Genomic DNA, 12,614 nt, shown 5'->3' on the forward strand with positions numbered 1-12,614 from the left:
TCCAATCGGAGCTGTAGCCACCAGCCTACGCCAGAGCCACAGCAACGCGGGATCCGAGCCGCGTCTGCAACCTACACCACAGCTCATGGCAACGCTGGATCGTTAACCCTCTGAGCAAGGGCAGGGACCGAACCCGCAACCTCATGGTTCCTAGTCAGATTCATCAACCACTGCGCCACAACGGGAACTCCGGTGTATGATGCTTTTGCTGTATTATTGAATTTGGTTTGATAATACTTCATGTTGATTTGTGCATCTATGTTAACCACAATATTGGCCTGTAATTTTTTTGTGTGTGGTGTCTTTGGTTTTTATATATGGTTGTTGCTGGCCTTGTAGAATGAGTTCAGATGTGTTCCTTCCTCTTCAATTTTTTGGATCATCTTGAGAAGAATAGATGCTTAAGTCTTCTGTAAATATTGGTAGAATTCACCTGAGAAGACATGTGGTCCTGGACTATTTGGGAGTTTTTTTTTTCTTTTTGTAAATTTCTGATTCAACTTCATTACTGGTAATTGGTCTATTTCTATTTTCTACCTGATTTGGTCTTGGGAGAGTTGAAGTTTGCAGGAATTTATTTCTTCTAGATTGTCCATTTTTGTTCATAGTAATCTCTTATAATCCATTGCATGTCTGTGGTGTTGGATGTAGCTTCTCTTTCTAATTTTCTTTGGACAGGCCCTCTGTTTTTCTTAGCAAGGCTGGTAAAAGGTTTATCAATTTTGTTTATCTTTTGAAAGAACCAGCTCTTAGTTCTACTGATCTTTTCTATTCCTTTTTACTCTACTTTTGCCCTGATCTTTTATTATTTTAGTTCCTTTAGGTGTTAAGTTAGATTGAGATTTCTCTTGTTTCCTGAGGCAGGCTTATATCGCTATAAAGCTTAGAAATGCTTTGGCTGCATCCTACTGATTTTGGATCACTGTGTTTCCATTTTCATTTGTCTCCAGGTATTTTTTAATTTTCCTCTTTGATTTCTCAGTGACCCATTGGTTGTCTAGTAGCATATTTAGCCTCTATGTATTTTTTTGTAGTTTATTTCTTATAATGTCTAATCACATATTGTTGTTGGGAAAGATTATTGATATGATTTCAGTTTTCTTAAATTTATTGACATGTTTTGTGGCTTAGCATTTGATCTATCCTGGAGAATGTTCCATGTGCACTTGAAAAGAATGTGTATTCTGCTGTTTCTGGATGGAATGTTCTAAATCTATTAAGTCCACCTGGTCTCATGGATCACTTAAAGCCAGTCTTTTCCTCAATGATTTTCTGTCTGGAACATCTATCCACTGGTGCACTTGGAGTATTAAAGTCCCCAGTTACTGTTTTGTTCTCAATTCCTCCCTTTATGTCTGTGAATATTTGCCTTATACATATTAAGTTGCTCCTATGTTGGGTGCATACATATTTATGCATATTATATCCTACTCTTCTATTGACCCCTTCATCATTATGTAATGCCCTTCTTTGTCTTTTGTTAAAATCTTTGTTTTAAATCTATTAGGTCTGATATGAGTATAGCTACCCAATCTTCCTTTTTGTTCCATTGGTATTTAATACCTTTTCCCATCCCCTTACTCTCAGTCTGTGTGTAGTTTTGGAGCCAAACTGAGTGCACATAAGTTTCACATGCTCCAAGTCCTAGCATAGAGGCAGTAATTAGAAAGTAGCATATAGTTGAGTCTTATTTTATTATCCATATAGCCACTCGATCTTTTGATTGGAGCATTTAGTTTATTTATATTTAAATTAATTATTGATGGGTATTTTTTTGCCATTTAAAAAACTCTTCCTGGTAGTTTTTGTAGTTTTTATTTTTAATTTTTTGCTCTGTTCCCTGTGATGTGATGATGGTATTTAGTGTTTGATTTATTTTCTCTCTACTTATGTAGCTACTGTTGATTTTTGTTTTTGGTTGTCATAAGGCTCAGATATAACAACCTAAATATATTTGTGATTACTTTAAATTGATGACCTATCTCTTAAACTTGAGTATTTTTTAAAAATTCAATGACATTTATTATATTTATAGTTGTAAAACCATCATCACAACCTAGTATTAGAATATTTCCATCCGAAAGCCCCAGTCTACCCCCCCCACCAGTCCCTTTTGGTAACCATAAGTTTTTCAAAGTCTGAGTCTGTGTCCTGCAAGTAAGTTCATTTGTATCCATTTTTTAGATACCACGTGTAAGTGGTAATTATGATGTCTGTCCTATCATATCATATGAACACTTTCTAATGATCCTGTATTTATATTCCCCCCTGCCATGTTTAATGTCTTAACATATTTTACAACTTTTTGTGTATCGCTTTATTATTATGGATATAAATTATTTTACTACTTTGTCTTTTAACTTTACTAGCTTTATTAGTGATTGATCTATCTTTACGTTTTCCTTTACCAATGAGGTTTTTTTCTTTCATAATTTTCATCTTTCTAGTTGTGGGCTTTTTCTCCCCACTTAGAAAAGTCCTTTAACATTTCTTTACAGCCAGTTTAGTAGTCCTGAACTCTTAGCTTTTGCTTGTCTGTATAAGTCTTGATCTCTCACTCAGGTCTGAAAGAGAACTTTGCCAGATAGTATATTCTTGATTGTATGTTTTTTCCTTTCATCACTTTGAGTATATTGTACACTCCCTTCTGGCCTGAGGAGTCTGATGAAAAGCCAGCTGACAGTCTTATGGGAGCTCCCTTATAAGTGACTAATTGCTTTTCTCTTGCTGCTCTTAAGATTCTCTCTTTAACTTTTGTGATTTTAATTAAAATGTGTCTTGGTGTGGATCTTTGGGTTCATTCTGTTTGGGACTTTCTGTGGCCTCTCAATCTGGATGTCTGTTTCCTTCACCAGGTTAGGGAAGCTTTCAGCTATTTCTCTTCAGATAAGTTCTCTGCCCCTTTCTCTCTCTGCTCTCCCTCTTGGACCTGTATAATGTGAATGTCAATTTGATGCTGTCCCTGAGGACACTCAAGCTATCCTTATTTCAAAAAGTTCTTTTTTCCAGTTCTCTGATCCATCCCACTATATCATCTGATCTACTGTTGATTTCCTTCTAGTATGTTTTTTATTTCAGTTATTGTACTCTTTAACTTCTAGCTGGCTCCCCCCTTATATTTTCTCTTTGTTAAATTTCTCACTGCGTTCATCCATTCTTCTCCTTCATTCATTGAGTATCTTTATGATCATTACCTTGAACTCTTTATTGGGTAGGTTTCTTATCTCATCTTCTGGGGTTTTGTCTTGCTCCTTAGTTTGCAACATAGATAAAAATGAGAAGTCAGAGGATTCATTCTCTGTGTTTCTATGTATTAGGTGGGATGGTTACGTTTTCTGCCCTTGGAGAAGTATCCTAAGGTAGGATGTCCTATAGGGCCCAGCAGCATGCTCCCCTCTGGTGAACAGAGTTATATGCTCTAGGGGTGCCTCCTATATAGGCTGCATGGGCCCTTCAGTTGTGGCAGGGTGGACTACTTTGGGCATGTTGGTGGGCAAGGCCTGACCTCTGCATGGCTGGCTACAGAACTAATAGCCAGAGGGATGACTCCAAAATGGCACTTGTCAGCAGCAGCAGCCTTGTAGTAGAATGAGCTCCCCTGAGATGACTACCACCAGCATCTGTGTCCCTATTAAGAGTCCCAGTTGCCTCCTGCCCCTGTGGAAGGCTCTTTAAGATCAGCAAGTAGGGAGTTTCTGTAGTGACTGAGCATAACAAATCTGACTAGCATCAATGAGGACGTGGGTTCAATCCCTGGCCTCACTCAGTGGGTTAAGGATCTGGCATTGCCCTGACCTGTGGTGTAGGTTGCAGACACACCTTGAATCCCGTATTGCTGTGGCATAGGCTGGCGGCTACAGTTCTTATTCAACCCCTATCCCGAGAACTTCCATATGCCATGGGTGAGGCCCCCAAAAAGCGCACACACACACACACACACACAAATTAGCAAGTGGGTCTGACCAGGCTCTTTTCAAATTGCTGCCTCTGCCAGGACTTGGAGCATGTGAGAATGTGTGTGTACTCTTTAAGCGTGGAGTCTCTATTTCCCACAGCCCTCTGGCTCTTCTGAAAGTAAGTCCCAATGGCTTCAAAGCCAGATGTCCTTGGGGCTCATCTTCCTGGTGCAGGGGAGCCCACTCTGGGTCTAGACTCCCTCTCGTGTTGGAGAGGACTTCTGCAAATGTGATATTGTCCTATTTGTGGCTGCCTGCCAAAGTTTTGGGTCCTGACTATACTGTGTGTCTGAGCCTCCATACCTGTCTCACAGTGGTTGATTCTTTCTGTCAGTCTTCAGGTTGTTCTCACACACAGTTGTTCCATAAATAGTTGTAATTTTAGTGTGCCTGTGAAAGGAAGTGTGCTCAGAGGCTTCTAATTTGCCATCTTGGCCACATCTCCACCCTTTCCAAATTTAAACAAATTACTTTGGACATATATATTTTTCATCCATGGGAAACTGTGTTTTTTTTTTTTTTAAGACCATATTCTACTGGGATGTAAAAAGTAAGAACAGGAATCCAAGTCTTGACATAGGTAAGTATATTTCAAAGACAAGGAAACTTAGTGAATGTGTCATTATCTTTGATAACAGTGGATTGAAAACTGAAAATTGTCATGTGTTTTTTTAGGTTGAGTCTATATGTACTAATCTACATTTGTACAATTGTTCCCTCATTTCCTAATGACATTAGATGTTGGATCTAGCAAGGAAAATTCAGGCCCACCATAAATTCATTATAATGTTAAGTGCTGTTGAGAGACAAAAAAGCAAAGTACCAAAAATGAGGAAAATCTACTTGGAGGCAGGGCCACATAGAGGTCACAAAGGCAGAATCTAAAGCCACAGTGCTCAGTATCAATCCCAGTTTTACTGTCTTACTAACAAGCCATTCGACCTCTCAGTGCCCAGTGTCCTCCTCTGTCACATGGGAATAACACCTACACCCATATCCCAGGCTGTGTGCATAGACTCAACATGGAGCCTGGCACACAAGGTGCTCAGCAAGAGTGAGTGATTCCTGTGAGCTATTTCATTACTATCAAGCTGCAGACCCATCTCTGCATGTACCTCATGTTCTGTAATAACTTCTCTCTCTGCACCCACAGTGTTTAGCACCCCACAGCTTATAAGCTCTGGGTAACACAGTCATAGGGGTGTTATTAGACTCAGTCCTGTGCTGACTGAACCCTAGAAACCAGGGGTCCACTTTGTGGAGAGAAAGGGGTCCTACCCAGGGTGGGTGTTTGAGAACTCTGGTTCAGCCCAGAACTCAGAGCAGGAGGAGGAACAGTTTTTCAGGCTATGACAGGTTGAGTCAGCAGTATAATGGGGGTTTAGCTATGTCTTCATATGCTGTTTCTTAGATGCCCAGATACAAATAAGTTTTGCTTTTTTTTGTACCACAGCTCCCATCCAATAGCCAAAGTAAAGTGAGTATCTGAAAACTCCAAGCGTTAACTAGTAGGTATAAAAAATAAAACTGAATTCTCACCTACTAAGAGGCCTCCATTTGAACCTCCGTTAATAGTTAGCCTCTTGGGAGATGTGTAACCTTCCTTGATAAGATATTCAGCAGCACACTGAAAGTCATCAAAGCAGTTCTGTTTATTGGCCAAGATACCACCTACAATGTGCCAAAGTGAAAGAAAGTTAATTAACAAAACATTAAAAAACAAACAATATTTTAACCTAAGGGGAATTCAAATAATGATAAGGCATAGTTTGAACTATTGACAACTTAAAACACAGAGGGCTAACACAAAATGCCTCGATTTAAATTTTGTTATGCATTGTGGAAATCCACTGTCAGTACCACAACTGCTACTTCCTATGGTGGATTTGTGTTTTTCTAAAATCTCTTAGAATTTAAAAGGCAAATGCCTCAAAGGGAAAAAAGATGGTCTGTTAAGACATCAGAGAATGACAATGTGAAAGTGTGTCATCAAAAAGAACCTGAGGTCTGGGAGGAGCTGGATTAAAAACTGAAACAAGAGCTGGAGCAGTCCTGTCCTGCTTAAAATCCACATAGCAAGTGAGGAGGAGGCTGAGTGTATGGCCCCTACCCCTTCGGACCCCCCCCCACCCTACAAGGAAGAAAGAGATTAGTGCAGAGAGGTGCACTTCTCACCCCTCCTCTTTGCAGGGGTTTGAGGTGGGTAAGTGATTAGGAGAACTCAGCTCTCGGACTTTAAGCAACTAAGGGCAAAGAACTTAAGTAGGAATTAGGTGGGGAGGTGGCAGTGCACAGAGCACCCCATTACAATTTCTTCAGTCTTGAATGAAGAGGAGCTGAGCTTCCTCCTCTAGAAGTCATTCCACTATATAGAGCCAAACAAAAAAACTACTTAAAGAGAGGAACATTTGTAAGGTCTTGGAACATTTTAAAAGTAAAGGCCAAAAGTCAAAGTTGTGCCCTCGAAGGATGGATGTCTGAAATAACTATCTATGAAATGAACGAAAAGCAGACACAGATCTAATTAGATATTTGAGATTAATCACTTTTGCCGAAATACAATTAAAGATGAAGAAGTACTACTGAAGAAATTTTTTCATATCAAAATAAATGTTATTAAGATTCTAATAAGAAATTATTGGTGAATTAGAACAGCTAGGATTACTTAGTTTCCAGGAATAATATCATTTTGGGTATATAAGTATATTTTTTAAAGAACATTAAATTTTAAACTCAATTAACAGAATGGAATCTAAATTTATCAATCCTCACTATACTAGAGTCTAATTGGAAAAAGTCCATTTTGGGCCCCTTCACTGCCTAAATTAGGAGAAAGTTTGTGATCAGTCTAAACACAGGTAATCAACTTTTAGCCTCAGTCAAGCTGCAAACTCCCCTCCCCTCAAGGCTTTTGGATAATAACTTGGTTATAATTAACACAGAGTTGAGAAAGAGAGAGGTGACCAAGACCAGGACACCCTTCCCTATCAGAGCATGGTGGACACCTGATAACTAGAGGAATTTGTGGTGAAGAACCCAGGTTCTTGGGGTGAGAAGGCCACGGGGGCAGGAGTCCATGCAGGTGGGTGTCTAAGTGTGTCCCTCACCAACATCTTTACCCAAGAAAACAGGTGAGTCAAGGGGTCCAGACTTTAGCATATAGATTTGGGATATAAAACATATGATATGTGCAGGGATTTTATTTTTATTCTTCTTTTATTAGTCATCTCTTAATATCACAGTTTTGCAGTATGATTTTAGTGGAATTAAACTCTAATACAGGTCCAAGTCAAAACTGCACAAGGAATTCCATGCTGCTGTAAGTACAATGACAATTGATAAAGTCTTCAGGGATGACACCTGGCAGCAGTGACCCAACAATGGCTGACAGGCTGGGGCTTGTGTGTGAAGTAGGGACACTCACTTTTGCTAAGATGCTCAGATGCTCAAAGAGTCTGCTGTCTGACATCGGTCCTAGGGGTACATGCTGAACACCCAGAGGTCAAGCTCGGGGCTTTCCTACCTCTTGACACCTAACAGGTCCTTATGAAAACTCTTTACAGGTCTACCCCCCTCATCCTTGCTAATGTGATGCAGAAAACCAGAGCCATTGGCCTAGGGAGGCAGAAAAGAACGAGAGGGTGCACAGACGTGAAGGGTGGTCTTGAATGCTCCTCTTGCGGGAGAAGAGCCCCCTCGCCGGGTGCTGTGGCCATGCTGAGCGCGGGGGGGCAAGCTCGTCCCAGCAGAGTCTCATACACAGCAGGTGATGTGCAGAGGAGTGAAGGTGCGCCTCACATGCCCCTCCCCCAAAACACAGGACTAAGGTAAGGGGAGAACGTCCTCTTCCAGTCATTGGTTAGTCTATGAATTCCAGTTACACAGAAGTCTGGGAGGCGGGAGTGCTCCGTATATAAAGAAAAGGAAAAGACAGGTTTTTAAAAATAAAGATTGCCATATTTTTTTTTTAAAGAATGACAACCTAGGGAATAAAGCCGAGTATAGAAGCAATTTGCTCAACTAGAATACATACTTCAGGGAGGCCAGAGCACGGGGACAAAATCATTAAAACCAGAAAAGAAAAATGACTGCGTTCTTGTGTTTAATAAAACCTGTACGTGATAGAGCCCCAGCAGCAGTGCTAGGAGGATGCAATTTCTCAGCAGTGCTGGGAAAAATCAGAGCAAACAGGCAAAAAGATGCCCAAACTGGGAACAGAAAGTTCTATTTCAGACTGCTCTCTGCTTTCATAGAGAAAATGCTATGTTATGAGATAGCTGGGCTTTTACTGTTTAGCATTATTTGGCTAACAGAAGACACAATAAATACCAAAAGTGTCCCCAGACTCACCTCCGACAGTGAAAGATAAAAATGTACCTCATTCATTGCTTAAAAAAAAAAAGTGGATTATGGTCTTTAGGGGATGCTTCTGAAAAATACGTACTTCACTAAACAGACTGTAAAGGAAAAGAAAACGTGAAAAGACCAAGTTGTTAACATTTAAAAGGGGAGTGGTACCCGAACTGTGTTTGAAAGTATCCTTATTTTTCTGCCCTAACCTCTCAGCTCATTCAGACCTTGCTTTGATGATGCCATATCCGTGTCCCTGCAGAGAAAAGAACCTCACCTTTGTGCCACGTCTCTCCGTATTCGCCGCCTCCTCGGATGTTGGCCACTGCAAGGACACCACCCATGTGCCTCACAAAGATGAGCCTGGACACACTGAGCACAGTAAGAAGAGTTAACCTGCCGTTAACTGCCTAGTGAGGACCACGCTGCCTCCCTCCATCCCCCCGCCTCTCCACATATCCCTAAGACACTGCACGTGACGGCATCTAAATAGGAGCCCCATACTTAATGTATATTACTTGACTGAAGTGAAAAATAGAACTTCTGACAAATGATTAACTGCAAAGCTCATACATTTTCATGAGCATTCAGCATTCCTCATTTTTAACAACTGTCTTGGCAAACAAAATACTGCCAGCCATGTGACACTGCAAGTGAATGGTGCTGTGCTTGAAGGAACATGGGTAATGGTCCCTGGTACTATTTTCCTCAGTATCTCTCTCCAAATTGTTCAAGTTGGAAAAAAGAAAGCTCCTGAGTTAGTGTCGTGACTCAGTGGAAACGAGCCCAACTAGTATCCTGAGGACTCTGGTTTGATCCCTGGCCTCACTCAGTGGGTCAAGGATCCAAAAAGAAAGCTCCTTCTGAAACAGGAATTTAAAACAGGTTTTCCAGTTTCAGAGAAACTGCGACAAACTAGGTGGGATGCAGGTAGAGGAGATCAAGGATACAGACCAGAAAATAAGAATGCAGTGCCCAGGACTGCTAGACATCAACAGAAGAAACCTTAGCACAAAGCTTCTAGGAGAAAGTTAAGTTCCATTGGAAAATTTGCATTTTATGTTTTCCTCCTTCTCTTCTCCTCTGACCCTAACAGTACTGAATGAGGCTAGCTTTCAATGTGCTGTTAGCTAAAATTAATTTTGCTTTGAGAACTCTTTCTGAAAATTTTATCTTTCTTTCTTTTAGTAACTGGGGAAACTGCAGGCTTCTGCAACCTGAGGCTGTAGATGGTCTGAGCACTAATTTTCTGGATGTTGGGGATGCGAGGAAAGGAGAGTTGGGGTGAGTGATCAGACTACACCCATGTGGCTCTCTCTCTTCAAATTTTTTTTTGGGGGGGCGTCTTTTTAGGGCTGCACCTGTGGCATATGGAGGTTCCCAGGATAGGGGTCGAATCAGAGCTGTAGCTGCTGCCCGTGCCAGGCACAGCAATGCCAGATCTGAGCAGTGTCTGCAACCTACACCATAGCTCACGGCAATGCTGGATCCTTAACCCATTGAGCGAGGTCAGGGATCAAACCTGCATCCTTAGGGATATTAGTTGGGTTCGTTACTGCTGAGTAACGGACATTTTTCATGCACCTCAGATGGTCTCTACTGAAACTATCAGCATACCCGCTGGGTTCTAGGACACTTCCTTACTCATCTTTGATTCCCGACCCAGAGCAAGCTTAGTAAATACTTGTTGCACAGATGTGCTCAGGCAGTGTTGTCTTGCTCCAAGCTCCCTGTGGGGACTGAGGCAATGGGGCTCAAGTGCAGTCCTCTGACTTGTTCGCTGGATAAAACACATGTTCATGCATCTCTGTGACTTGAAACTGAAGCCTGTGTTTCATCACTTTCAGTGATAAGAGGGGCAAATAATAACACATTTCATTTTTTGCTGTAAGGACTAGGTAAAGCTAATGAACCACTAGCTAGTAGCTGATGCACAGACTAATAATGACAGAATAAATATGGTCCTACCACACAGACATGGATGTACCAATGCAAAGGCAAATCTCACTGCCTGGGGAACTCTCTGGCAAGAGATGAGCAGGCCGTCTATGGGCTCAGACTGGGGCTTGGTATAAAGAAGTCACCACAGAATGTAGCTTCCAATCAGTTTCCCTTCAATTTACTCACATGAGGATGTCTTAGAAATCTTCCAAAAATATTGTTCTATATGATGATTTCATACCTTCATCAACTCTTCACTAACAAAAGGATAAAATCAAACTCTTTCCCCAGCTGGTCAAAGAAGCTCACAACTTGGCAATAAACCACTTGAGGGCAGGGATTGAATTTCAAACCTCATCAGGTCTGAAATAACTAGCAGAGTGCTCTGCTGATATCAGTGCTCAACTTAACTCCTTGATTTTATTCAAAATGCTCAAAATTTAAAAATCATCAAGAATTTGCTCAAATTCCATTTTACACTATGAATGGGATAATAAAATCAATAGCAAATGTAAAAAATGTATGTTTTTTTCTCCCCGAACACAAGTTATTAGGAAATAGTCACAGAAACAGTACAGAACAATTTACAACGGTTGAATAGAGTATACAAAAAATATACTTGGGCTGAATATTAAGAGAGCCTATTTTAAGACTGTGCTGCTGAAAAATAGAGTCATTAGCCGAAACATCATTCCTCTGGAGAGAACCTCAGGGCAGGGGGTGGCAGCAAATGACAAACACGAGGGGGGAGCTTCCTTTCTTCTAGGCCTCACTTGACACTGACCTTCTTCTGCAGCCTGGCAGCTGGCCTCAGCATCAAACCACTTAGTGCACTAAAGATGCAAAATTAGCTTGTCATGATCCTGAAACTCCTGACACTCCAACGTAGGTAGTTAACACATAATCCTGCCTCTTTTTGGAAACAACCAGCAAGAAACAGACACTTAAATGTATGAGAAAAGCATGATGCAGCAGACCAGTCTCTGGTTCTCTCCACTGTGGAGAGAAGATCCGCTACAGCTGAGGTTCCCTTACCTGTAGTTGGGAGTGATGGATATGTTGAAGCCGCCGTAGCCGTAGAGGAAGGCAGGATGAGAGCCATCCAATTTTATGCCCTTTTTATGGACGATGAACATGGGGATCTTTGTACCATCCTTGCTAGGGTAGAAAATCTAGGACAAAAGAAAGTAGAATAGTTAAGAGTTAGCATCCCTGAATAGACGCTTGCATGCTCTTACACGGGAAAAACAGGAAGAGAATTTTCTCTTCAAGATGCAGAGCCGCACAGTGAAGATCCAGCACCACGCAGCAACTAGCTGATGGTGAAGAATCTTTCTGTTTTCAGGGAGACAGTGTGGAGTAGTGAAAACAGACTTGAATTTGAATTCTTATTCCATAACGATCAAAAGCTAGGTGACCCCTGGGAAGCTGTTTATCCTCGCTCCACCTCAGTCCTTCCCTAAAAGGTGACTGTCACACCCACCTCCCAGGGTCTCCTCATGGCCCACGGAAGAGAAGAGGCCTTCAGTTCTTTGTTCACTCCCAGCCTCCCGCCCCAGCACTGGAAGTCAAATTTAGCTCTTCTGCCAAACAATCCAATCAAGGAAGACTTCTTTTCTAGGACAGAAATTTCATACTCGATTTCCTCTCTAAATGTGAAGACTCAACTTTTCTTCATGTCCCTATGTTCAGGTATTAAATAAACGTTAGCAACAACATGTATTAGCTTAGAGAACAGAAGAGGAACAACTTAGAAATCCTATTGTTCCTGATTAAACAAAGACACCTTGTCCAGTATTAGCAATTAAGGCCCATGAGACCTTTCGGAATCTGGGCAACCTCAGGCCGGTTAACATTTCTACCTTCATTACTTTTTGGATAAAAGAAATAAGAAAATAAGGATTAGGAAGAGAGCAAACGGTCAGCCACAGAAAAAGCCCTAAGTCACCAAAAGCTGATAATCATTTCTTTCAGATAGAAAATATGTAAATAGCTTTCTCTCTGGGCAATCCTGCTGTCTTTATCCCAAATGACACCTGGAAAGTGCCCCAGCCTAGAAACCTCTTGATGACCTCACATGTCACAATCAAGGACAAAAGCTTCTATACTGAGTGTGACTTGAAGCCATATTCTATCCAAAGCTTTTAAAGGTACAGGTGCTATTGTAAAGTCCTTTGAAATGAACAGTTGGTGGGCACGGGGAGAGGCAAGGTAGATTTGGAGAAAGGCACTCCAGGGCCACAATGAATGCCTGCAAATCTGGTCATTTTTTGAAACCTGCCAAGTAGTATAAAAAGCATTTATTTCTGACTTTGGAGAGAAACACTGAGAGGGACGTAAATTTGGCAGTTTAGGACTCATGGAGAA

At 41.2% G+C, this 12,614-nt stretch overlaps 1 protein-coding gene across 2 annotated transcripts in view; it reads right to left on the bottom strand.

The window, feature by feature from the left end:
* The window catches only part of PREP (prolyl endopeptidase), a 531,010-nt gene that overhangs the window by 9,325 nt on the left and 509,071 nt on the right, over positions 1-12,614 (bottom strand). For both annotated transcript variants that reach the window (XM_021083601.1, NM_001004050.1), the window contains 3 exon segments: positions 11,283-11,419; positions 8,584-8,678; positions 5,496-5,627 (listed from right to left, as the gene is read on the bottom strand). In XM_021083601.1, the coding sequence (XP_020939260.1) occupies positions 5,496-5,627; positions 8,584-8,678; positions 11,283-11,419 (364 nt within the window).

This window comes from Sus scrofa, chromosome 1 (genome assembly GCF_000003025.6).
Source record: "Sus scrofa isolate TJ Tabasco breed Duroc chromosome 1, Sscrofa11.1, whole genome shotgun sequence".
Lineage (NCBI taxonomy): Eukaryota > Metazoa > Chordata > Mammalia > Artiodactyla > Suidae > Sus > Sus scrofa.